General features: G+C 53.7%; 1 protein-coding gene across 2 annotated transcripts in view; it reads right to left on the bottom strand.

Annotated features, from left to right (window-relative positions):
• Window positions 1-500: 500 nt before the first annotated feature.
• Window positions 501-26,729, bottom strand: part of Lrrc4b (leucine rich repeat containing 4B) — a 32,094-nt gene continuing 5,865 nt past the window's right edge. Inside the window, exons 1-3 of one of the 2 annotated variants that reach the window (XM_051148445.1) lie at window positions 19,522-19,787; window positions 16,926-17,263; window positions 501-2,466 (exon numbers count right to left, since the gene is read on the bottom strand). In XM_051148445.1, coding sequence (XP_051004402.1) covers window positions 640-2,466; window positions 16,926-17,228 — 2,130 coding nt within the window. In that variant the 5' untranslated portion in view covers window positions 17,229-17,263; window positions 19,522-19,787 and the 3' untranslated portion in view covers window positions 501-639. Of the gene's footprint in view, window positions 2,467-16,925; window positions 17,264-19,521; window positions 19,788-26,729 lie in introns of those variants that run through there. The other variant, XM_051148447.1, reaches the window with a different exon arrangement.

Genomic DNA, 26,729 nt, shown 5'->3' with positions numbered 1-26,729 from the left:
CAGAGCTACGTAACTTTGGGCTGCACACTCTCTCCTCCTTCGAGGACAGCATAGATGGCTGTCTATCCTCTCCTGGTCCCACCCACAGTGGCTTTGTACTCTGTCTGTCTTCAATACTTTGATGATCAAAAAAAACAAAAAAAAAAAACTTTTTTTTTTTAACTTTTTCCATGTTTTTTTTTTTTTTTAAAGTAATTACAGAGCAGGTAGTGATTGACGCAAACTTCCCTTCAGTATCAAAAGAGTCTGTGGGGCGGGTAGGGCCGGCCAGGGCCGCGAGTGGAGCTCGCTGTTGGGGACACTGTCGGAGTTGCCCCCTGGGCTCTGGTGAAGTTGTCTGTCTCTTGTGTTTTGAGGGTGGAGGAGTAGGAGGGAAGGACAGGCGTCAAACTGCAAAAAAAGAAAGAAAAAAGAAAGAGCCATAAAAGGAGGGTTGTTGGGATGAGAGGAAAGGGTGCCCCTCGAAGAAGCTCCTCTCCCCTGGAAGGTGGCGGGCAGGGCGGGTGGGCAGAGGACGCGGCAAGGCGGAGGGCGGGGCCACCTCTCCTGATCTCCAGGTCCTTTTCCATTGCAGGACGGCGGGCGGCGCCACCAGGACTGCGCGGCAAGCAGGCATCCTGCGTCCCCGCACACCCGGGTTCAGATTTGTGTCTCTTGCACATTCTCCTTGGAGCCGCTCTTGAAGAGCAGAGGTTCGTGGATGGAGTTGAGGCCGGGGCCCTTGGCCCCGCACCCGCCTCCTGGGTTACCGCCGTAGTGCGCCTTGAAGGCGGCCGCCACGTAATGGTGGTGGTTGAGGTGGTCTCGCTCCAGCGCTGGAAGGGCCAGGTGGCTGTCCCCGCCCACGCCCGCGCCTCCGGCCACAGCAGCGGCTGCGGCCACCGACACAGCAGAAGCGGCAGGCAGCTCGTCCTCCACATTGATAATCTCCACGGTGCGCGTGGGCCCGTGGTGCTTGTGCAGCTGGTGCTGCTTGCGCAGCTTGTAGAAGGCCACCAGCATCACGGCGGCCATGAAGGTGATGGCCACGAAGCAGCCGATGATGATTTTGGTGGTCTTCATGACGTCGTCTAGGTCCTTAAGTGCGTTCTCTGTCACGTCCGTGATGGGCACCGTGAATGCCTTCTCCGTGGGCCGTGAGGAGCGCGGGGCTGGCGCCGTAGTAGACGCTGAGGCCGGGGCTGCAGCATCAGGCCGGCCACCACCCCACGCGCCATCCGTCGTGGGCCCCGGGGGCTCCTTTTCAGTACCCCGGGGCTGCTGAGCCTCTTCTCCAGGCTGAGTCTCCAGCGTCTCCACAGTCACTGTGGTGAAGTAGGTGTAGCCTCCCGCGCCCCCTGCACCGCCCCCACCCCCGGGCCCCCCACTCCCAGGCCCTCCCGCAGCCACGGGGTCCACGGCCGACACGTTGAGTGTGGCCGAGGCAGTGGTGTTGCCGGCTGAGTTTGTCACCATGCATGTGTACTGGCCCGTGTCCTGCACGGTGACGTTGGTGAAATTGAGCGTGCCATCGTGCAGTACTGAGATGCGCACACGGTAGGAACCGTGCGTCATGAGCGTGCCGTTAGGTGTCAGCCAGTTGACCGAGGTCATGGATGTGCCTGTGCGGCACTTGAGCTCCGCCGCCATGCCCTCGGTGACATTGAGGTCTGTGGGGGGCTCCACGATGACTGGGGCGTAGCAGGTGAAGTGCGACTGGTCCAACTCACCGATGTAGCGGCCCTTGAGGCCCGCTGGTGCGTGACAGCGTGCACAGCATGTGGTATTGCTGGGCACTGTCTCCTTCAGCCACCAGCTAAGCCACAGCACGTCACAGTTGCAGTGCCAGGGGTTGTGGTTGAGGTGGACACGCTCCAGGCGGTGCAGGGGCGTGAAAAGGTCGTGCGGCAGCGACATCAGGTTGTTGTGGGACAGGTTCAGCTCCTCCAGCGACTTGAGGTCGTCGAAGGCATTTCGTTCGATGGTGGCCACTTGGGCATGCATCAGCCACAGCTTCCGCAGGCTGGTGAGGCCCTGGAAGGAGCCGGGGCGAATGAGGTCCAGCCGGTTCCCCGACAGCTCCAGCTCCTCCAAGCGCACCAGCGCTGTGAGGTTGGGGATGTCCTTTAGGTTGCACATGCCCAGGTTGAGGTAGCGCAGGTTCACCAGCCCCTCGAAGGCCGCCTCCGAGATGTACTCCAGCCGTTTGAGCTCACCCAGGTCCAGGCGGCGCAGGGAGGGCACACGATTGAAGGCATAGGATGGGATGCTTTCGATGGGGTTGTTGCGCAGCCACAGCTCCCGGAGCTTGGACAGGTACTCGAAGGCCTGCGTGGGCACTGTGGTCAGCCGGTTGTCGAAGAGCTCCAGCGTGTTGAGACTGGGCAGCCCATTGAACGCGCCCACCTCGATCTTGCGCACCAGGTTCTTGCTCAGCTGCAGGATCTCCAGATGCCGGAGGTGCTTGAATGTGTCCGTTCGGATCACCTGCGGGGAGATGTGTGTCAGTGCACCTGACAAGCCTGGGGGCGGCAGGACCACCCAGATTACAGCAGGAGGATGAAGCTCAGTGATCAGTATGTGGTGCTGAGGAAAGACCCAGGGTCTCCAACGAGTGGGACAGGGGCTCCATGCCTCAGCCACATCCAGCCCCTCCCGGGAGGATTCTACATGGGTGATCTACACCGAGCCACATTCCAGCTCCTCTCTGGGGGAGTCTAGACAGGTGCCCTCCCACTAGCCTTCACCCCAAGCTGTCTTTTTACTTTGTGTTTAGAGACAGGGTCTCAGTAAGCTCCTGGGACCAGCCTCAAACTTTTGATCTCTGCGCTTCAGGATTCTGACTACCTGGGATGACAAGTCTGAGCCTCCACGACTGGCTTCTTCCTGTTTTTGTTTTTTGTTTTTTTCTGGCCTAGGATGCTTTCCACACACACACCTGTAACTCACCCTTCAACAGTCCTATAATCTCTCTGATTCAGAAAGGAGCAGAAGAGGCTCACTGCATGGCTTGCTGGGTGCACAGTCCTTTCCCAGCCACGCTCCTCCCCCACCACCTTCTTATGGGACCTGTCACTTGACCAAGGTCAAGGGTCAAATCCCTCAAGAAGGGAGGGTGGCAGAAGGTAGGTAGCTGACAAGAGACCACGAACACGCTCTTGGGCTGTTGGGGCCTCCTGAGTACTGGCGTCTTGTCACCAGTCAGGATCCTGACTGTTGCTCTCATGGGCTTGGAGGGCATGCCACTTTAGGGATTAGAGCCCTGGCCTGCTAACCCAAAGCCTTCATTGCAGCACCACCCTACGGCAGGCAGCCCAAGGGCGTCAGCCCTGGCACCCTGGCCCTCAGTGATCCCCTCTCCATCCCTACCCCCATCTCCATCCCCCCTCATCTACCACGCCCTCCCTGCAAAGGTGTTTAGACTCACAGACCTGACACTTCACCACTTGCGGCGAAGTCTCCTACCCCATACAAGCTGCACACCTAGATGGCAGGGACAGTGGTGTCCCATACACACTTTATTGAGATGGACTGGCCTTGGATTCACATATAGCCGTGGATGACTTGAATTCCAAGTCCTCTTGCCTCTACCTTCCTGCTGTTGAGGTTGCAGGCGTTCACCAACCTGCGGTTTATACAGCAGCGCTGGGGCCGGCACCCTGTACTTTCTGCATGCTAGGCGGGCACTCTACCAACCCCTAGCGAGCCCTGGGCCTGGTTCCTCCAGCCCATCACCTGCCTTCTTCCTCCTTGTGCTATCTCAGGTCCTACCAGGCTCTCAGAACGGCAGCCTCACTCCTGCCTCAGCCTCCCTCAGGCTCCAAGCACACTCCTCTCGCCTCTCACAGTCAACTCTCCTCTCCTTTCCAAGGCCAGGTCAGGGTAGCTAGCTGTGGTGGATGTCTCGGCTGTACCCCCAGTGGGTGTGCGGTGCCCATGTGGCTGTGTGTAGCCCACCAGAGCCTTGGTTCTGGGTTTATAAGAGCAGAGCTGCCCTCTGCAGCAGAACAAGCTTAAAATCAGCCCCTCACAGGACTCCCATCTGGGACACCCACTCTTTCTAGGTGCTGGGGAACCCAGGACCTGGAGGCTCTCAGATGCAACTGGCCACAGAGCCACACCCCCAGGCCCTCACTTGTGTTAAGTGATGCTCTGCCACTGAGCCACAACCACATTTCATGAGGACAGTGGCAGCCTCAGCACCTTGGTGATTCACGGAGCTGCTGGGGCTTTAGAGCAAAGGGATGGAAGGTGTGTGAAAGCAGAGCATGGTGATTCATGCACATAATTGACCCCAGAACTCAGGAGTTCAAGGCAGGAGGATTATTGTGAATTGGAGGCCACCCTGGGCTATGCAGTGAGACCAAGTCTCAACCTCACCCCCACCATAGCCCCGAAGAAGAAATCTCAGGAACTCTCATTGTGGTAGGTTAAGTGAATGGAGCCTGGACTGGGATTTCAATTGTGAGGGACAGAGGGAGGGGCTGTAGAGGGATACTATCTGGTCCCACAAGCAGACTAAGCATTTAAAAGCCTTTCTTTCCTGTGCTTCTTTTTTAGGAAAAAAATAGCAAGGGAAGTCCAGAAAACACAAGAGTTCAGCCATGTCACCCATTCAACACACATCCATTTTCTTCTTTTTAGAAAAATATTTATTTTGTGTGTACAAGTGTTTGCCTGTATATGTGTATATCCACCCTGTGTGTAGTACCCACAGAGGCCAGAAGAGGGCATCGGATCCCTTGGAACTAGATGCTGGGAACTGAACCGAGGTTCTCTGCAAGGGCAGCAAGTGATCTTAACTGTCCAGGCATCTCTCCAGCCCTCAGTCTCCTATATGTACAATAGCCGGGCGTGGTGGCACACACCTGTAATCCCAGCACTCGGGAGGCAGAGGCAGGTGGATCACTATGAGTTCGAGGCCAGCCTGGTCTACAAAGTGACTCTAGGACAGCCAAGGCTACACAGAGAGACCTTGTCTCAAAAACAAAACAAAACAACAACAACAACAAAAACCTACAATAAATAAAATAAATAAAATTTAATAACTTTAAACTTTTGAAACCATATTTTGAGACCAGGTTTTTCTTTGTAGCTCAGGCTGGCCTCAACCTGGAGCCAAGCCTCTTATTTTGGCCTCCTGAGCACCTGGGAATACAGGTGTGTGCCAGAAGCACCAATTCCAATAATGTTGATTCGATTGAGAAGTGCTGGGATATTAGGAAAGCCCACATCTGGGTGTGTCAGAGAGATCAGGTCCAGAGACCAAGAAATAATGAAATGTGGACCTAATAATACGCGTTTAATGCAGCGAGTGGCTGGGGTGTGGCTCAGTGGTGGTGCCCCTGCCTAGCGTGTGTGAGGCTCTGTGTTCAGCTGGTCAGGTACATCGTGACTGCAACCCCACAGGAATACTTTGTTCTAAGTTTTCAACTCAACAGATCATGATCACTACCTGTCCTGTGTTTTGGCTTCTGCTTCTTCCTGAACATCGTCTCTTCCGATTGGTGGCCAGAGTCATCCGTGTGAAGTTCTGACCTCAGTGACTTCACTGTGCTGGTGCGTGCACACGTGCGCACACAGACGCCCACACGCCGACACACACACACACACAAAGACATGCAGACACATACACACCCACTCCTCTGTTCCAGTCACACCAGGGACACACCCAGGTCCCCTTCCTGGTCATACTCTGTCGGGGTTCTTGGCCCTCTCCTGAGATCCTCGCTTCTTCATTCTCTGGAGCTCCCAGGAAAGCCATCTTTGGTACCTGCTTGCTCACCCTACCCATGTGGTCTGACTCATCACACAGATCTTCACTAGCCCCATCATACTGGCTGCCACTGGTTTGACATGCCATATCCCTGTCTGGATTGTGAACCTCGAGACCATGGCAATGAGGTCTGCACTCTGCACTCCCAGCATTCAGTGCAAGGCCTTGGTGACTGAATAGCCCAGGGAAAGTAAGGCCTTGCGATGCATAAATTATTCATTTAATGGGGTCTACAAGGTCTTTTCACCTAGGAGACAAGATTCTGGGCACACCTGTGATGGGGTTTCTAGATTGGATTCATGGAAGTGCAAGACCCGCCCTGAATGTGGGTGGCACCATCCAATGGTCTGGGGGTTCTGGATTTAATGAAATTAAGCTAAGCACCTGTGGGCTGGATGCAATATGACCAGATGCCTCATGCTCCTGCCCCCTATGCCCTTACTGACACACTGGACAGTAGCCCCTGGTGAGTCAGAATAAACCCTTCTTTCCTCAAGTTGCTTTTCCAGCTGTGGTGGGTGACCGCCTGCTGATCTTTCGGCATGGGTGACAATTCCAGAGAGTGAAACCCTCAGTGACAGAATCAGGGTGCCCTGATGCCTACCATCCTAGTGCTCGGGAGGCTGAGGCAGCACGGTTGCCATGAGTTCAAGAGGTCAGGATTGTTAGTTTCAGGCAAAGATCATCAAGCTTACTATGTACCCAAGGGAGACCCTGACCTCCCGGTCCTTTTCTCTCCACCTCCCATGTGCTGGGGTTATAAGAGAGTGTTACCACGCCTGGTTTACACAGGGCTGGGGATTGAACTCAGAGCTTCGTGCATGCTAGGCAATCACTCTAGGAACTCAGCTCCAACCCCACCCTAAAGTCCCTGTCTTTTGGTAGAAAGTGTAGCTCATTTGCTTTTATTGTAGTTATGAACACACAGAAGCCACTCCTACAATGCTCTCTGGTGTTGGCGCCTACCCTTTCCCTCCTCTCCTGTGGACTGGAGTTCTTGTGGTTCCATTCACCCTCTACTGCTTTAGAATTTATAGACCTCCTCTTCTCTCAAGCGGTTACCCTGAGAACACCGTGGTGGTTTGAATGGGAACGGCCCCCATAGGCTCATATACTTGATTGCTTGGTCTTTAGGGAGTGGTGCTTCTCGAGGGAACAGGAGGCGTGACCTTGTTAGAGGAAGTGTGTCACTGTGGGTGAGCTTTGGGGTTTCAAAGGCTCAGTCGAGGACCAATGCCTCTCTCGTCCCACTGTCTGATGACCAGGATGTAGAATTCTGAGCTGATTCTCTAGAGCTGTGTCTGCCCGAGCACTGCTTTGCCACCTTGCCATGGTGACAATGGACTAAACCTGTGGTCCTGTAAGCCAGCCCCAGTTAAATGCTTTCCTTTATAAGAGCTGCCGTGGTCATGGTGTCTCTTCACAGCAACAGAACACTGACTAAGACAAACACTCTCTTTTTTCTTTGTTTGTTAGTTTGTTTTGAGGAAGGGTTGCCCGCGGCCCTGGGGCCCCGGACAGGCACTGACCGCCACATTGGCTTTGAGGGATGTTTCTAAGAGGTTCTCTGACATTCTGAGCCCTTCCCTGGGAACAGACGTGGACAGACAGACACACTCCTGACCTCACAGAGCCCATGTTATGATAATTGATCATCCATAATGGTGTAATTGTGGCACTCCCAGCTTGCTGGGGTGATGGGCCTCGGTACCCCAACACGATCTGAAACACTCTGGATGTCCTCCGAGGCTGGGGTCAGAGTCACAAGGCTACTGTGATGGCTATTCTTGGGTGTGAACCTGACTGCACCTGGAATGAACTAAAACGCAAGTGGCTGGGCACAACAGTGAGGGATTAAAAAAAAATCATTTGAAATGGTAAGACCCACTTCTACTGTGGATTTTTGAGGTGGGAAGATGTACCTTTAATCCAGATCTTTTGAGGTGAGAAGATCCGCCCCTAATCCGGGCCACACTTTCTGCCTGGGAGGACACCTGGTCTGGAGTGTTTCAGATGGTGTTGGGGTACGGGGGCCCAGCAGGCTGGAAGCAGCACAGTTGCACCTTAATGAGTGATTAATTATCATACCATGGGCTCTTTGAAGTCAGGCTGTGTCTGTCCTGTTTACATCTGTCCCCAGGGAAAGCCCAGAATGACATAGTCTGTATAAAGGACATGGGAGAAGGAATCCTGCTCTCCCTGTCTGCTTGCTCTCACCGGCACAGCCATTCCTTCCCCCAGCATTAGAGGTGCAGGGGTTCCAGTGTATAAGGGAACCAGAGTGCAGCCTGGCCCCGCTGGAGCACTGTGCCCTCCTGCTGCAGTGTGCAACCAGGACCGGAGTCGAGTGATTCACACTGTGTTCTGCTGGGGGCTTTTAAGAAAACAAACTGTCAGGAGATCCTTTATTAAAAATTTAACTGTGGTAGGAAAATGATTAAGTGGACCGTTCACCCTAATGCTATTAAGACAGACTGTTTTCATACATCTGACTGTAACGAAGCAGGGAGCTAGAGCTGAGCAACCCTATGAGCGTGATGCTTGTCTTAGTTCTTGTGTGTGACACAACTTTTTGTGTTTGAATTTAGAGAGGTGGCCAAGTTGGTTAAGTGCTGCCCATGCAAGCTTGATGCCCTGATTTGATCTTCAGAACCCACACAAGAGTCTGGGTACACAAGTATACATTTGTAACCCCAAAACTGGGGAGGTAGAGGCATGCTGATCCCTGGGGTTGGATGGCCGGCCGATCTAGCCAAATGAATGAGCTTCAGGTAAAAAAAGGTGGAGAGGGACAGAGGAAGATACCTGATGCCAACTTCTGTGCTACACACACACACACACACACACACACACACACACACACACACACACACACACACGCACAGCACCATGCCCACCACACATGCATACTCGATACCGCATACATGTACTCAAGCACACACACATACGCATACAGACACACACACACACACACCATACACACCACACACACACCCCCATATCACACACACCCAAACTACACACACATATACCGCACCACACCTACCACACATGCATACACACACCACGCACATACACTCAGCACACACACAGATATACACACGTACCACACCACACACACACACCATACCCAAACCACACACACCACACACACACACACACACACACACAACCCAACCCCCTCGCTGCCTGTCCCCCGCCAGCTGTTTCAATGGCAGCCTCTTGTGTTTATCTCTTGTTGTGTTAATAAGCTGCCTTCTTCATCCACACGGACTTCGTCGGTGACCAGCACAAGGCTGGGGCCACATGTTGCCACCAGATCGGCAACTTAGACCCCCAGGCTTGGACTGGCCTCCTTCCTCCCCTCTTGCCATGAACTAGGAAGTGTGAGGAGCTGTGTTGAAAAAGCCGAGTCCTAATGCCTGCTGACCATGGCTTCACTCCTCTGCGTCTCACTGGCCCGGCCTCAGTGTTCCCTGTCAGAGCTAACTAAGGGCTTGCAGGGCTGCTGTGTCCCCTCCTCCCTTCCTCTCCTGGGTGGTGAGGAAAGATGACTCCCATCGCTGAGTCTCAGAGCCTGAGTCCACCCAAGTCAGGGTGGGCAGCCCTGAGGTGCAGAGGCCGTCAGGCGCACCGCAGGACACAGCAGTTTCAAGTGTTCAGTGCAGCAGCTGCACATGGGGTGACGGGACGAACTGGAGGTCTGGGCAGATTCCATAATGCGCCGGAGGGAGGGTGTGAGTGGGCCCTGTATGTCCCTGGACAGGGAGTACGTGGGAACTCATAGGTGGATGAGCTGTGGGAGGAAGAGTACCCCAGGAGGAGGAAGAGTGCCTCGGGAGGAGGAAGAGTACCCCGGGAGGAGGAAGAGTGCCTCGGGAGGAGGAAGAGTACCCCAGGATGAGGAGGAAGTGTACCCCAGGATGAGGAGGAAGGTGGCTGTGTTTGAGAACCTCTTGGTCACAGTGTTTAAGGTCAGGGCATAGGATGGGTGGGGATGGGACTGAGGTCAAAGGAAGGGCATATTATTCCATGGTTGCAGTCCCAGCATGCTGGAGGGTTATGGGAAGTTACAGGCCAGCCTGAGATAGAGAGTAGAACTGTTTCTACCCCCACCCCACCCCACCCCTACCCCACCCCCGCCAACACTATACAAGACTGAGAACCTAAGTTCAGACTCCCAGAAGCCACATAAGCTGGACAAAAGTACTCAGGCAACTGCACACTTAGTTGTTTACGACAGAGTGGACTGGAGGGCCAACTCCAAGTGTGTCCTCTGACCTCCACGGGTGCACTGCAGCCCTTGGGCACTTGTGGTCACATGCAGGAGCACACGGCCACACAAGATGGAACCTCCCCCATTTTATATTTTCCAATTGTCAACAAAATGTTAACATCCTCCCCACATGAACAAAGAAGATAACAAACGACCCCAACCCCCATACACACACAAAAAAACCAGGCCTTGGGAGAGACACAGTTGGTAAGGAGCTCGTCCCCTTGGCAGGAGGGCTGGAGTTTGTTTCTCAGAACCCACAAAGAAAAGAAAAGAAAAGAAAAAAGAGGAAAAAGTGCCAGGTGTGGTGGCAGGTGTTTGTGGCTTCAGCCTGGGATCCTGGAGTTCACCACGCAGGGTAATGACCACCCTGACAGCTGAGCAGCAGGGTAGTGAGAGATCTCCTCACAGGCCGAGCTTGCTACCCAAGAAATGGAACCTGAAGTTGTTCTCAGCCCTCCACACACGCATGAGGAGCACACACACACACGCACATATACACAGCACACACACACACACACAACATGCAGACACACACACGAACATCACACACACATGCACACACAGCACACACATACACATGCACACATACACAGCACACACACCACATGCACAGATACACACACATAAACACCACACACACACAGACACACACACACATGCACATCACATACAACACACACAGATACAGACACACACATAAATACCACACACACAAGACACACACACAGACACAGACACACACACATACACACTCTAAAGAATGTCAGGGGTGGGGCTATCTCTCAGTTGGTGAAGTGTTCAGGCAGCATGCACAAAACCTGGAGCCCATTCCCAGCACTACATAAACTAGGCGTGGTGGGACTTTTTTCTTTTTTTGTCATCCCATCCTTTGGGAAGTGGAGGCAGGAGGATGAGGATTTCAAGGCTTTCTTCTGCAACACAGTGAGCTCAAGGCCAGCCTGAGATGAATGGAACTTTACCTAAAAAAAGACAACGAAAGGGGAGAAGGACCCAACCCAGCAAACAGTGCAGAGAAGAAGGCAGGTGTGTGGTCTTTCCCAGGCTCCTCTGTCAGGTGTGCCCTGCTGCCCTTACCTACAGCAGGGGCTCTGCCACTGAGCCACACCCAGCCCCTTACTGGGGGTGTCTGGGCAGGGCTGTACTGCCGACCTACACCCCAACTGCCTTTTTACATTACACATAGAGAACTAGCTTTGCCAAGTCTCCCAGGCTGCCTCAGCCTCCTGAGCACCCGGGGAAGCCAGGCCTCTGCCACACCGGGCTTTGCCCCTGCGACTTCCATCTACTTGTCCTGAGCAGAAAACATGCAAGGCTCTCGGTGAACAATTATTTAGAAGATGAAACATCATGGGGAAGTTAAATCCCCCCCGGAGAGCAACCTCGAGAGAGAAGCACAGGTAGTATTTTTGTATGTTCCCTGTGAAGTTTTTCTTTAAAAGATTTATTTATAGCTGGGTGTGGTGGTGCACGCCTTTAATCCCAGCACTCTGGAGGCAGAGGCAGGCGGATCTCTGAGTTTGAGGCCAGCCGGGTCTACAAAGTGAGTTCTAGGACAGCCAGGGCTACACAGAGAAACCCTGTCCACAAACAAACAAACAACAACAAAACAACGAAAGGACTTATTTACTACTAGGTGCATGGTATTCTGCATGCAAGTATGTAAATCACACACGTCCAGGGCCCACAAAGCCGGAAACGCAGTCAGATCCCCCGGAACTGGAGTTTCATGTGGTTGTCAGCCACTCTGTGGGTGGGTGCTGGGGCCTGAACCTGGTCTTCTGCAAGAACCAGCCTTTTAAAATTGTTTAATTCAAATATTTTATGCATATGTATATTTTGCTTGCATGTATGCATTTGTACCATGTGTGTACCTGGTTCCCCCAGAGGCCGGAAAAAGACACCAAAGCTGGGAGGTTGTCAGACAATATGTGGGTGCTGGGAACTGAACCCAGGTCCTCTGCAACAGCAGCAAGTGCTCCTAACAGCTCGGCCATGTCTCCCAAGGCCTTCTCCAGAAGCTTTAAAATGCCAGGAGATCATTTGGAGTTCCTCCTTGTATTTTTTTTTTTTTTTTTATTGATCAATTGATTGAGATGGAATTTCCCTGTGTAGCCCACCTTGGCTTTAAACTCCTGGAAATTCTCCTGCCTCAGCCTTCTGAGGCTGGGATGTCAGTTGTGTAGCCCCACCCCTTGCTAACAGGGGCTCTTCAAAGTGTCTTAAGACCTTCTGAGACCCCATGCAGAACCCACAGGGAGCTTGGGGGAATCCCTTCCCCAGCCATTACTGTGCCCAAGAGCATGGGGTAACTCACTCCCCAGGTTTTTGAAGTGTGGCATGGTGGCTGTTAGGCCACCCTCATGTGGAAGGGAAGTCTGTTTCCTTCCAGTGGTACATGGGGGAAGGACGGCACCAGCGCCGCTGTAGAGGCAGCTGCATTTTTAAGTTAAATGCACACATGGCTGCAATACCCCACAAGAACCCGTCTGTGGAGATCACTCTGCAGGGCACCACTCACATAAAGAACTAGGTATACAGTTTACAGTCCTGATCCCAGCACAGAGAAATGGACACACACACACACACACACACACACACACACACACACACACACACAGAGAGAGAGAGAGAGAGAGAGAGAGAGAGAGAGAGAGAGAGAGAGAGAGAGTGCAGGAATATAGAGACTAAGCATGAGCATCAAAGGATGCTTGTGAGGGGTGGGAGCGAGATGGGGATGGGAGAAGGCCAGGTGGAACAGCTTCCGGGGAAAGAGTTTCCCACACCCCAACTTCTCCAGGGCTGGGCCTGTCACCTGGCCAGAGTAACCCTGAGGCTGCAGGTTCTGTTAGGTTGTGGAGTCTGGCCCATCTGGACGGCCAGGCCAGCGGGCAACTGCTGGTTTAAGAAAAATAAAATATTCCGGGCTCCACACTCAGCTCCACAAACCGACCAATCAACCAACCTAAATAAAGCCAAGTGAGAAGATTCCCCTTCCAGCCTATGGGGCCCCCCACTGTCCCAGCCCTGGGCTAGACACTCTGCCTTCCACCTACACACATGACCAAGGTGGCCACATTTGAGACAGGATCCCATCAATACCCTAAGAGTCCGTCCAGTGCCCCTGCCCCCTGCGTGGCACTCCCGGGCTAGGCTCTATGGGAACAGGTGGTGGGAATCTGGGAGTCTTTCAGGCTTGCAGGTGCTGGGGCAGGCTTGCAGGTGCTGGGGCAGGCTTGCAGGTGCTGGGGCAGGCTTGCAGGTGCTGGGGGAGGCTTGCAGGTGCTGGGGCAGGCTTGCAGGTGCTGGGGGAGGCTTGCAGGTGCTGGGGCAGGCTTGCAGGTGCTGGGGGAGGCTTGCAGGTGCTGGGGGAGGCTTGCAGGTGCTGGGGCAGGCTTGCATCTGTGCTCAGGTGTCTGTAGAGAGCCTACTGCTCACCAGACTCTTGCTCTGGGTGCATGGAGCACAGGTACATGGTCAAATGACACCACTGGACGGTGCTTCTCTGATCTTGAACTCTGACGCTGCAGGCCCAGTCCTAGTGTTGAGGCTGGAGTAATGGGGGAGATGTGGCACAGCTATCTCCACTTGCAACTGAGAGCTAAGTAGTTTTTCTTTAGTGCTTGCTGTCACCGTGCTGGGACCCAAAGGCAAGGCGAGTGCTCTCGGATGGAGCCATACTGCCCACCTCCCCCACCCTTCTGCTGCTGTGGGTAAGGTAGTGTGTGTAGCACCTCAGACCATGTAACAAGTCTCTTCTTGATGACAGAGACCCTATGGTTTTATCAGGCCACACTGGAAGGCAGGCCTGCTGGTGCATGTGTGTAGTCTCAGCACTCTGGAGATGAAATTCAATACCAGCTTGAGACACATTGTGAGAATCTGTTTCAAAAACCCTAAAGCAAGCCAAATCTGGTGGCATAGGCCTGGCAGCTCAGATCCTCAAGTAGGTAGGAGGCAGGAGGATGACAAGCTCACAGTGTGCCTGCCTAGGCTATACAGTAGGTTCAAGGCCAGCCTGGGCAACTGATGGAAAAACCTGTCTTAAAATAAAAAGTGAAAAGAGGGCAGGGGCGTGGCCAAGTGGTAGAGCTTAGAATCCCCCAGTGAGGAGCAGGGGGCGTGGCTCAGAGGTAGAGCCTCTGCCTAGAATCCCCCAGGGAGGGAATGGAGGCATGGCTCAATGACAAGAGTCCCTGCCCAGCATGTTGCAGGCTCTAGGTTCCCTCCTTAGTGCTGCAAAAACAAAGGCCTGGCACTGACAGCTCCGAGAAAGATGTTCCTGGGTGCATCACCAGGTGCCAAACCCAACATTAAACACTGTGATTCTTATTTCTGAAAAGAAAGCAGGCTGAGGCCATGGCTCAGCAGGAAAATGCTTGACGCAGAAGCCGGAGGCCCAGCGTTTGCTCCTGCACCCATTGAAAAGCCAGGTGTGGCCAGGGCGTGGTGGCTGGCGCCCACGCCTTTAATTCTAGCACTTGGGAGGCAGAGGCAGGTAGATTGCTGGTTTACAAAGCAAGCCCAGGACAGCTAGGGCTACACAAAGAAACCCTGTCTTGGGGTGGAAAAGAAAGAAAGAAAGAAAGAAAGAAAGAAAGAAAGAAAGAAAGAAAGAAAAGGCAGGCATGGTGATGGACAGCTGCAACCCCAGCACTGGGAAGGAAGACAGCACAATCCCTGAGGCTTGCTGGCCTAGTGATCCCTGCCCTTCAGTTCAGAGAGAGACCCCACTTCAAAAGAAAAGGTGAGGAGTAATTGTGGCTTCCTCATGAGCATGCACATAAACATCACCAAAACATACACACACACACACACACACACACACACACACACACACAAGAAAGCAAAGCACTCTCCTGTTAGCCAGGCAGGAAGGGCCCTGGGGCTACACTGGGGACATTGGCTTAGGGGACTCCAGACAAGGAGAGCTGTAGGGCTGCGAGAAGCTTCTGTCTCTGTGTGTTTATCTAGGTGTATTTTCTAGTTTTCCTAAATTAATTTGTATTCATTCTGTAATAAATAATTAAAAGACGCATTTACATAAGCCCAGAAAGGTATGAAAACAAATGTAAATAGGAGTTATTTATATCTGGGTGGTGGGATGTGTTGATTTTTTTTAAAAATATGGATAATTAAAGCCATTAATTTTTTTCTTTTGTTGTGTGTTGGTTTATTGGTTGGATTTGAAACACAGTCTCTCTGTGGCCCACAGAGAGACCTGGAACTCACTACGTAGCGCAGGTGGCCTTCACAGTCACCCTCCTGAAATTGTAAGCACACACTGCCGTGCCGAGCCAGCATTACCCGCCTTGCTCTCAAGGCAGCTGGTGGTCCCGTCATTTGGAAGGCAGGCCCTTGAGGGAGGCCAGGCCCACCTGGCTTTCTCTTTTGGATCTCAGCTTTTAGGAAGGTCAGTAGCCTCCACGGCGGGGAGTGTGATTTATGAGAGTCTTCTTATTTCTATGACTACTTTTCGTCCTTTGATGATGCCCATTTTGGGGCAGAGGGTCTGTCCCTAGTGAGGGACATGGATAGCCCAGCTGAGGCTGCAGCTGGAGAGATGTGGGTGCAGACTTCAAGTGAACTGGCAGAAATGATGACCTATAGCCTGTTGGAAGCGGCAGCTGGTGAGGTGGGCCTGGAGAAGACACGGCTAACCCCAGGGGCAGTGGTGGCACTGTGGCACTGTGTCTCACGCATCTCTGGTTCATCCATCCTGGCTTCCCAGACACTCAGAAAGAGCCTGTGCCCCTGAGGGCTTCGATTCTTCAGTGTCTGGCTCTCCAGTAGAGTTATGTGGGGCCACTGACCCCTCTGTTGAGGACTGGGGGTTTGGGACCTTCGGTGAGGGTGCCCTCTTCTCTCCCCTCTATATAAAATGGGTACAAGGCAGTCTGCATGAGGACTTGGGAGTTGACTAGATGCCTTTAAAGCGGTGGCCTTCAGCCAACTGTAGTGGTTTTACAACCGTAATCCCAGCACACAGGAGACTGAGCTAAGAGGGTCACTACAAGTTGGGGCCAACCTGGGCTACAAGGCAGGCTTCAAGGCAGCCTGAGATATGGAAAAAGTTGCAAACCAGCCAGTGATGTGGAGTGAGATGCTGATCCTATGTCAGATAGATAGATAGATAGATAGATAGATAGATAGGCAGGCAGACAGATAGCTAAATAGAAAAGCAAAACAAAACCCAAGAACCGATCAACCAGCAACAAAATCCTCACTTGGGTGAGCCCCTCCTCCCCCATGTCTGATGACAGCTGCTGACAGTTGACAGGAGACCACTGAGCACTCAGGGCAGCTCCATCTCAGCCTCCCGCTGAAGAGACAGTTTTCCAGTCATTGTCACTGCAGAGGTGGGAGGTGGCTCCTGACAGCCCTCTCTGCCACCAGCACAGCCCCTGGGCCCCCTACACACTACATGGGGAAAGCTGTGCACCAGCCAAAGACTAACTAAAGTCACGTGCAGCCCCCACTGGCCATTATGCTAGTGCGAACCTTAAACCCTCAACCACTTGGTCCCCATCATCCATCCTTCTGGCTCCTCAGGACAGAAAACAGCCCCCACTTTCCTAGAAGAAGGCTTTGAGGTTTTCTGGGAGATGTCACGGCAAGTCAACACCAGCGAGGATGAGATAGAAAAGCCTCTCCTGGCTACCTCAAGGCACCTTAGCCTGTGGGTGTAGAGGCGCAACAGGCACCCCAGGAAACCGCACACAGCCTGCATAAATACATCACAAAAGGTGGGCGGGGCGAAGACACAAAAACTGATGTGCAGACACCAGAAAGCCCAGGGTGAGAGGAATGAGGAGCTAGGCAGAGGCTTGCGCCCTTTGTGCCTTGGCCAAACAGTGACAGAGGCAGGCTTACCTGGATGCTGTTCTCTTGCAGGTTCAGGTAGCGGGTGTTGACAGGGATGCTGGCGGGCACCTCGGCCAGCTCCCTCCGCGTGCAGATCACCCGGCTGGCCTGGTTGCTGCAGGAGCAGGCTGCTGGGCAGGAGGTGGCTGGTGGGGAGCCTCCTCCAGCAGCTGAAGTCACGGCCACACCGCCCCCACCGGCCCTCAGGGGTGGGGAGAAGAGCCACAGGAGCAGTAGAGCCCCGTGGGGCCAGGACATCCTACCAGGTGGCAGCAAGGGGCACCGGAAGCCGCGGATGTGGGCGTGCGCCATCCTCAATGTTCATACTCCGAGGGCACGCTGGGGGGCTGTGGGAGGAGAAAGTACGTTGGTCAGTAAACATTGGGGACTCAGGTTGCTCAGGACTCATCAGGCTCAGTTTCCCCAGAAGCCCCGACCCCTGCTCAGAGGTAAGGGACCTGGCCTGCCTGTGTTGGGCCCATCCTTCCCTGGGCCATTCTGCAGACAGGATAAGTGAGGCAAGAAAGAGGACATCTGTGCCCAAGGTCACTTGGTTAGTAAACGGCAAAGTCAGCTAGATTCAAACTCAGATGCTGCCAGGCCTGTGGGGTGCAGGGCTGTCTGTTCAGCTGCTCAGGATGTCAAGGCAGGAACATGGAAAGTTCCAGGCCAGCCTGGGCTGGAGAGTACATTGAAGGCCAGCCTGGGCAATGCAGTGAGACCTTGTTCAAAACCAAAAAGGCAACATGTGGCTGAGCGGTGGAGCACATTTCCAGTGTGTCCAAAGCCCTTGGTTCCACCCCCAGAACTGTAAAAAAATGTTTTAAAATTATGCTTTTGCACTGATCTCAAACAGTAAATATGTAGAGATAGAGGGAAAGATGATAGTGAGGTAAAGGCCCTGCCAGGGAGAAGCTCAAAGCGGTAGCAAGTCCCATCACACCCAGCCTCTCATTCCTCCAGCCCCTCCTCCTGCAGGGCTGGCTCCATCCAGGTGTGACAGCTCCAGCCACAGGGGCCTAGCTCTGTGGCCCCTCCTTTCCACCCCTCACTCTGCCCAGGCTCTGGAGGAAAGGAGGTGGTTGGGCTTCTGGGAAGAGGTGAGAGGCTGTTGGGGGGGGGGGGGCAATCCTCGCCCTGCCCTATGGTGGCACAGTTGGAGACTATAGCGGTGGCTCTGTGCTTCAAGACTGCAGGTGCTGTGAGGGAACACGGGCCTGTGGTGGGACCTGTGCCAGCAGCGGCTGTCGCAGGATGGGGCTGGCGGAGCTGATGGAGAGGGAAGGGGCAGTAGGGACCCCATGTCTCTGCCTAGGGAAGTCAGTATCACCGTATCCCTCCAGCTTGTTCCCAGCTTTCCTGAGCCCCAGGGTGGGAGGGACTCGGGCTAACCAAATGGGGCTCGCAGGAGGGACAGTAACTGCAGCCAGTACAGCAGGCACCGCCCCCCAGCCTGTGGAGGGCCAGTGGAAGCTGCCGGACTGTGTGCCAGGCCATCTCAAGGCCCACTGGGTGGCACAAGGGGTTTGGCCTCAGGATTTACCCTCTGGCTTCCAATGGCCCCCTCCACACAGCGTCCCCAAGTGGACACACACACACAGAGTCCCCATGAGACAGGGAGGGGGGTCCCCATAGACATGATCACCCACCGACTCATACAAACAGCAGGGGCAGACACACCCTCACACACGGCCTCTCCAATCCATGGACACAAGGCTGCTACCCCCCCCCCCCACACACAGGTGCGCATGAGCGCGAGTGCGCGTGCACACACACACACACACACACACACACACACACACACACACACACACACACACACTTCTGCAGCCTCCAAGATTTTAACCCAGATAGAAATGTGTGTGCCGCTGTGTGCTGGAACAAGTGTGTGAAGGCAGGGCTGGAAATGGAGACACAGAGAGAGATGATAGGGAGTGATACAGGGAGAGACAGAGAGACAGACCAAGGAGCAGTGACAGAGATGGTGAGAGACATAGAGACAGAGGTAGTGGGGGGGGCGCGAGGGAAGGCAAAGACAAAAACCTGGACAGAGAAAGACAGAGGCCAAGAGACCGGAGACCACGACAGAGAGGCAGAAACAGAGAGATAGACAAGAAAAGAGACACGGAAATGAAGAGATGGCCCCAGCAGCTGAGACAGAGATATTGAGACATGCGAGAAGCTGAGGATGAGAGTGAGACAAAGATAGAAGGTCCCCTGCCTCAGGGCTGGCGACCAGACCCTGCCCTATACTGGCCCATCTCAGCAGGGGGTGTGGGGGGGTCTTTGTTCCCACACATGTGGCCAGTGAGCATTCTCATCAGCCCACCCTGGGTCCACTATTCCCACTTCCTGAGGCTCTGGCAACGGCCAGCTGGGGACCCTCTAAGCCGAGGGTCTGGTGCAGTGGTGGTGCTCACTCACCCAGCCCACCATCCCCCCAGGCCAGCGCCCGCTGCCGGGTCTCCTCCCCCACGAAGGCTGCCAGTGCACACCCCATCCAGGCTTCTGCAGCAGCTCCCCTCCCTCCCCTCCCGCCTCTCCTGCCACCATCTCCTTGTCCTTGTCTCCCGCTCCCAGAGCATGCACACTGAGGGACACTCACCCTGGTGGCTTGGCTTCCGATGGCCTTCTCTCTGTGCCCCAGGCCCCCCCTCCGCATGCCTGCAGTTGCCCTGGGGCCCTGCCACCCCGGCTTCCTATTGCTACCCGTTGAGCTTGTGCTGGGGGGGGCGCAGGGGCTTCTTGGGTCTCCCTGCACCCCCCCCTTCTGTTGCCCTCCCCACCCTCTAGGGGAGCGTGGACTTCGTCTCTTGGCCACCACACAAGCAAACCCTTGCCTCCTCTGGTCCTTCGCCCCCCACCTTAGCTCTCCCCACACCAGCTCCCTTTCTCTTCACTCAGACACAGCCTCTGCCCCTCTCCCCAGCTCCCCCCACTCTGTCTTGCCTCCCTGAAGATCACTAGACCCCTAGTCTGTCCGTCCTTCTCCTCCACTGTCCCCTGTCACCCTGTCATTGCTGGGAGCCTGGCTCAGTCAGGTTCCCACTGTCCGTCTGTCTGTCTGTCTGTCTGTCCTGGGGCCTGCCTCGCCGTCCCTCTCCCAGCTCTGCCTTGCTCGCTTTCTCTGCGATTACAATTTCTAGTCACACGGCAGTGCAGAGCCCAGCTCGCTCCCTCCCCGCCCCCTCCCTCCTTCTTTCTCTCCTTCCAGCGGGGAGGGCGCTCCCTCCCTCCTTCCCTCCACCCTCACTCGACTTCCCCCTCCCAGCTAGCTCAGCCAGGGGGTGGCCTCCCCCTCCCCCGCTAATCAAAGGCTCCGTTATCTAATTAACCCGTTGGTTCTGGGCAGTCAGGGAAGGTCGGGGGAAATGGGGGGGAGGAGGAGGAGGAAGGTTGTCGGCTGTGCTGCCAGGGGAGAGGGGTTTGGACTGTGCCAAGCTAGAGCCTCATGGCACACACACACACACACACACACACACACACACACACACACACACACACACACACCAGCTTCAGCTGCAGAACCAGGCTCGGCCGCGTGGACTCCATGCCGCTGGACCAAGACATCCCCCATGCATCCTCGGTCTATCCTGACACCCCTGTGGCTGTTCTAGGACCCCCTCCCCCCAACCGCTACCTCATGGACAACTGATTTAACCCCATTCTAATATCCCAGCAAACCTATGCCAGCCAACTTAGGCCCATGCCACCATCAACCTGTCCTTCGGCTGGGATCTGTACTCATTCTTGCCACAAAGAAAACTACCCCTGATGCCCCACCCCACCCTGCCTCAGCCACAGACTAATACCCACCTCCTAGTGCCCTCTGCAGAATAGGCTGGGAAGCTACACTCTACTTATTCACGTAATGTCTCCCTTCATCTATCCACTGCTCCTTCCATCTGTCTGCCCAAACATCCATTCATCTACATATCCACCCATCTATCCATTCCTCTCTCTGTCCATCCATCCATCCATCCATCCATCTGTCCATCCACTCACCTGTGTATCCACCCCTCTACCCATCTGTGTATCTATCCATTCACTCATCTATATAATCTATCCTTCCATCCACCTGTCTATTTCCCCTCTTTGTCCATCCATCTCTTCTACTCATTCACCCATCATCCATTCATAAATTCATTTATCTATATATCCATTCATCCTTCCCTTTAGCCATCTCTCCATTCTTTATCCATCCATCAACCATCCATTTATCTGTTCATCCATCCATTTATGTCTCTATCTACCCCTTTATGTATGCATCCATCCATCCATTTGCCCATCCATCCATCCATCCATCTGCCCATCCATCCATCCATCCATCCACCCATCCATCCATCTGCCCATCCATCCATCTGCCCATCCATCCATCCATCCATCCATCCATCCACCCATCCATCCATCTGCCCATCCATCCATCCATCCATCCATCCATCCACCCATCCATCCATCTGCCCATCCATCCATCCATCCATCCATCCATCCATCCATCCATCTGCCCATCCATCCATCCATCCATCTGCCCATCCTCCATCCATTTGCCCATCCATCCATCCATCTGCCCATCCATCCACCCATCTCCACACACCCATCCATTCTTCTACCTCTTTGTCTCTGCCCATCTGTCACCTCTCCTCTTTCCTATTACTTTATCTAAAACCTGTTTATGAAGACCCCACTATGTTCCAGGCACCGAAGCAAATGCCAACCAGTGCTTACACATGGAACAAGGCTCAGCATACCATGGGCTACAAACGGAGGTAGTATTGGTTAGAGCTCTGGGAAAGGACTGAGTTGGATCTCCAAATCTGCCATAAGTCTTCAGTTTTTTGAGTTCTGGTGCCCTCCACCATGAGAGGGCTAATACAGGTACTTGCCAGAGTGGCTGGAGGCGGAAGCGTAGCATGTTGAACACAGGCTCTCCTGTCTCAACACTAGAATGCTCACAGGTCAACTCAGCTAGCTCCTAAACTAGCCTCCATCTCACTGCCACCGGGTCTCTCTATGGCTGTTTCCCAGAGCATGTGTCTGGTCCCACAGGTGGCCAGAGGGACTCTGTCAACATGGCAACCAGATCCCACCCGTAGCTGTTCAGGGCCTACCCAGCAACTTCCCAATCACACAGATAAAGGTGAAGACCTCACTCCAAGGAGGGCAGAGAACCAGCCTGGGGGAGGGGGTTTCACTCCACCCGCATCTCTCTGCCATGTCACTTTCTCTGTCAATGACACCTGCTGCATTTCCTTTCTCCGGCTGTTTACTGCTACCTAACTTTTCAGACCGTGTCTACTGGGATGCACATTCTCCAAGAGTGGGGTCTCATTTGCTTTGCTCTCTGTTTGGTTTTATTTTTTTTCTTTCTTTTTAAAAAATTTTTTTAAAAGAATCTATTTATTTATTATTATGTATACAATGCTCTGTCTACATATACATCCACAGGCCAGAAGAGGGCATCAGATCACATTATAGATGGTTGTGGGCCAACATGTGGTTGCTGGGAATTGAACTCAGGACCTTTGGAAGAACAATCAGTGTTCTTAACTGCTGAGCCATCTCTCCAGCCCTTCTGTTTGGTTTTAAAACTTGTGACACTCAGAGAATTCCAGGTAAAGAAAGAGGCGAACACACTGGTGTGGATGCTGGGCTGCACACCTTTCCTGTTAGGTTATATCTCTGCTTCTTGTCACAGACACACCTGTACCCAATCCAGGCACACTCTAAGAGTTGCCCAAGTCAGACAGACCAGTCTGGGATATCCCTCCACCTGAGGTCTGCACCTGTCCCCAGGAGGTCACTGCTTTTGGTTGGACACCTGTGTCCCAACTCTCCCTCCCTCCTTCCGTGCCACACTGCCACCTGGCTGGCTAGATCCCAGTGTGTTTCTGTGTGCTCCACTAAATAACTTGCCACTAGGGGAGGCTCATCTTTGCTTGGAGCCAGAACCTGCCCACAAACTCCACACTGGCAAACTAGTGTGCCCCTGAAGTGGTTGCAGGCACAGGCTGCACTAGAGCAGGCTCGCAGCACACAGCTGTGAACACACCAGCAGTGAGTGTGGACAGCACACCCTTCTGCAGTGTTTCTTGAGGAACATGCTTTTCTGTGGGCAGCAGCCCTCTAAGAACTGCTGGCATCCCCATTTCACAAACAGACATGTCTAGACACGGGCTCAAGGTCAACTATAGAGTTAAGAAAGCGGCTGGGCATGGAGGCACAGGCTTGTTATGCTTGCTATGCAGAGGCTGAGTGGAAGAATCCAAGTTCAAGGCCAGCCTGGGCAACTTAATGAAATTCTGTCTCTAAAGAAGAAGAGAAAAAGAGGGTTGGGGGCATGGCTCAGCAGCAGAGCATCTGCTTAGCATCCCCCAGTGAGGGGCTCGGGGTGTGGTAGAGCTCCTACCAAGGCTGCATAAAGCCCAAGGTTCCGTTCCAAGTACTGCCAAGGCATCAATACATATGTTGCACACACATGCACGTGAGCGTGCGCGCGCACACACACACACACACAACTGTGATGATAGCTCCATGGGTAAAGTGCTTGCTGAGTTCAGTCACCAGAAGCAATGTAAACAAGACTTGGGAGTGTATTTGTAACCCAGTACTGAGGAGGAAGAAACAGGACCCTTGGGCTTGCTGGTTAGACAGTCTAGCCAAATAGGTGAGCCCCAGGCCAGGGAGATGCCCTGTTTAAAAACAGGGTGTATGAGGTTGATGAGATAGCTTAGTAGGTAAAGCTGCCCACAGCCAAACCTGAGTTTGATGGAGGGAGAGAACAGACTCCTGCAAGCTGTCATCTGACCACATAAAATGATAAATGTTAAAAAAGAAAGAAAGAAAAAAGGAAAACCAAACCAAAACTAAACCCAAAATCCACAGGGCAGATCTGAGGGACACTGAGGCTGACCTCTGGTGAGACACACCCCCCACACCCACATGCATGCGCGCACACACGCGCGCACACACACACACACACACACACACACACACACACACACACACGCTGCCTCCAGAAGTCATGAGACTCCAGGGACCACAGAGGTCGCTGTGGTGTAGGCTGGTCAAGTAGTCTCCTTCCTAGCCACAAGGGACCCAACACAGAACACTCCTCTAGCCCCTGGGCGCTGACCCTTGGTCCCACTCTGCTGACTCTCAGGAGTCACACACACACTGGCGACATTGCTGCTCGCTCAGCTCCAGCTCAGGGATATGTCTTGGGCTGAGTGCCTGAGAGGATTCAGGCAGATGGCAGATCGGAAACTCGGGGGCTCAGGGGAGGCACGGTGAGGAGAAAAGGGAGGCAGGAAGCATTTGTGTCAGCCACACTCCTGTGCCCGAGAGTAAGTTCATCAGGTGAGGACAAGAGTGGAAACTGTATGCTGTGCGGTAGCAAAGAGGGCTAGAGCTAAGAGAGGGCTTCCCCGACTTTGGGTGGAGGAGAGGCTCCACAGCCTGGACAGCTGAAGACTTCCTTCTTCCTGGACAGCAGTCATAAGCAAGGCTGAGGAGGCGGGGGGATGGCAGGTGGTGTAGGCTCAGGGCGGAAGCAAATACGCGCAGACCTGTCCCTCTCAGCCAGTGCTTGTCCCCAGGGCTTTCACAGTAAGAGCTAACGCAACCCTGAATATTGATGTCCTCTCAGCTGGGAGCAAAAGATCCCTGAGGAAAGGGCAGATCAGAGGTCTGGCTGCCCAGGGCCACTCAGGTGTCCCCCCAAGCACAGGCAGTGTCCACAGCACACAGTGGTGGCTTGTCAGGAGCAGGAGTTGTCTCTTTCCTCCAGACATTCATGGAGGTGGGCCTGGCTTTGCTGCACGTTCCCGACCCAGTCTGTACATCTCCCCTAACTCTGGTCTCTGTTATGGTGACATGCCACCGAGCCTCTCTGTGTAGCAACTTCCTGGTCTCTCAGCTGTCCGGTTCCCACTAGAAGGTGACAGGGACCAGATGCCTGAATGCAGGCTTACAGTCCCAATCTCTCTTCTCATGCTGGTAGCACCACTGAGAGACAGCAGGGCAAAGGACACAGGGTACCTAAGTTAGGGTAGGGGAAGGAGTGTGCAAGAGGGGTGTGCAAGAGGGGTGTGCAAGAGGGGTCTTCTCTAGCCAGCAGGCTACTGGAAAAAGTTACAGGGAGATTGAGTGCTAGGAGGCAAAAACCCATCTCTTCTACCTAAAGTGAAGGAGCCAGAAGTCAGAGCTGAGGCAGGAGCAAGCGGGGCTGGGCTGGAGCCGAGGTGAAAGAGGGGGGGAAGAATGAAAAGACAACAAACTGGCAAAACCATCAGAACCAAGAGGCAGAAGAAGAGGTGAGGCAGAAGAGGTGAGGCAGAAGAAGAGGTGAGGCAGAAGAGGGCCCTGCTCCTTTGTTGGCCTGACAGCCACTAAGGGAAATGCCCTGAGCAGGCAGCTGGGCACAGACAGGCCCCTAGTGCATATTCCATAGGCCTCTGCTGCCATTCAGGCAGTGTGAGTGCACACACACTCCAGCAGAGGGCAGGAGACTCAGGAAAGTAAGATGCAGCCTGAATCTGGTGGTTCAAATCTGTGACTTTGGCATTCAGGAGGTGGAGGCAGGACGGTTGCTCTGAGTTCCAGGCCAATCTGGGTTGTCGGCAGGAGCCCGTCTCAGCCTCCTCTAAATAAGAAACAAACAAACACACAGGCTGGGAGTGTGGCTCAGTTGGTAGAGAGGTCACCCAACACTCACCAGGCCCTCTGTCCTGTTCCTAGCACCATGTAAGCCAGGCATGGTAGCACACACCTCTTATCCCAGCAATTGGGAAGTAGAGGCAGGAGGACCAGGAGTTCAAGGTCACTCTCAGCCACACAGGAAGTGTAAAGTCATCTGGGTTACATCCTGTCTCAAAAGAATATCAATAAGAAAAAAAATGTGACAAGACTCTTGTCCTGTGCTGCTGTCAACCTGCCCTTGAGGTCACTCCCCTGCTGTGTCTACTGAGCATTGGGCAGCGTGAGCAGTGTTAGGTAACAGAGAGATGGAGGTGGGGACCCACCAGCTACAGAAATGTCTCAGCCACATGACGGAGCTCGGTGGCTACCAACCACAGCTGGCCACTGAGCACTCCCCTGTAACTACAGGCTGAGTTTCAACTTAAAACTCTCCTGCCTCCGCCTTCTGTGTGCCGTGCTGATGATTGGAGACCACCACACACAGCCTGAGTGTGTCACTCCCTTGAGAAGGATTTGAATACCAGTGGCCACGTGTGATGCCTGGAAACGTGGCTTGGTGTGGCCGACCCCAGCCCTGGGTGGAGCTGCCTCTGTTTCAGTTCCCATAGCAATGGTGGGACATGGTCTCCTCTATAGAGTTTTGGAGAGAAGACCTGGTTCTACCAGAAGCCCTTGCGGTGTAGCCACGACAGCCCATTTCACAGAAGAGTATTCCGAGGCTTGGTGTAGTCAACGTGGTCGTGATGGACACACACACTCAGGTGGGCTCCGTGGCAGGTCGCTATTCCTTGTGCCTACACCTTGAACTTGGTGGCAGTGGGCATGGAAACTGTTTACTGCCGAGGCTTAGGCAGGTGGACACCCTGGACACATTTGAGAAGGCTACTGGGCCTGTTTCTGTTTCTGAGTTAATGCATTCACATTTTCTGTGAAACAAAGGGTGCATGTAGTAGCCAAGTGTGGTGTGTCACACCCATCACCTCAGCAATGGGTAGATAGAGGCAAGAAGAGTGCTGTGAGTTTGAGGCAAACTTGTGCTACAAATATTTTGAAATCCTGTCTCAAAGAACAGGGAAAACCAAAGGCAATAGTGAAAGCCATGAAAATCATAAAGTT

The sequence above is a fragment of the Acomys russatus genome, chromosome 7 (genome assembly GCF_903995435.1).
Source record: "Acomys russatus chromosome 7, mAcoRus1.1, whole genome shotgun sequence".
NCBI lineage: Eukaryota > Metazoa > Chordata > Mammalia > Rodentia > Muridae > Acomys > Acomys russatus.
Note: the sequence above shows the minus strand (reverse complement) of the source record. Positions and strands in the feature narration are given on the sequence as shown.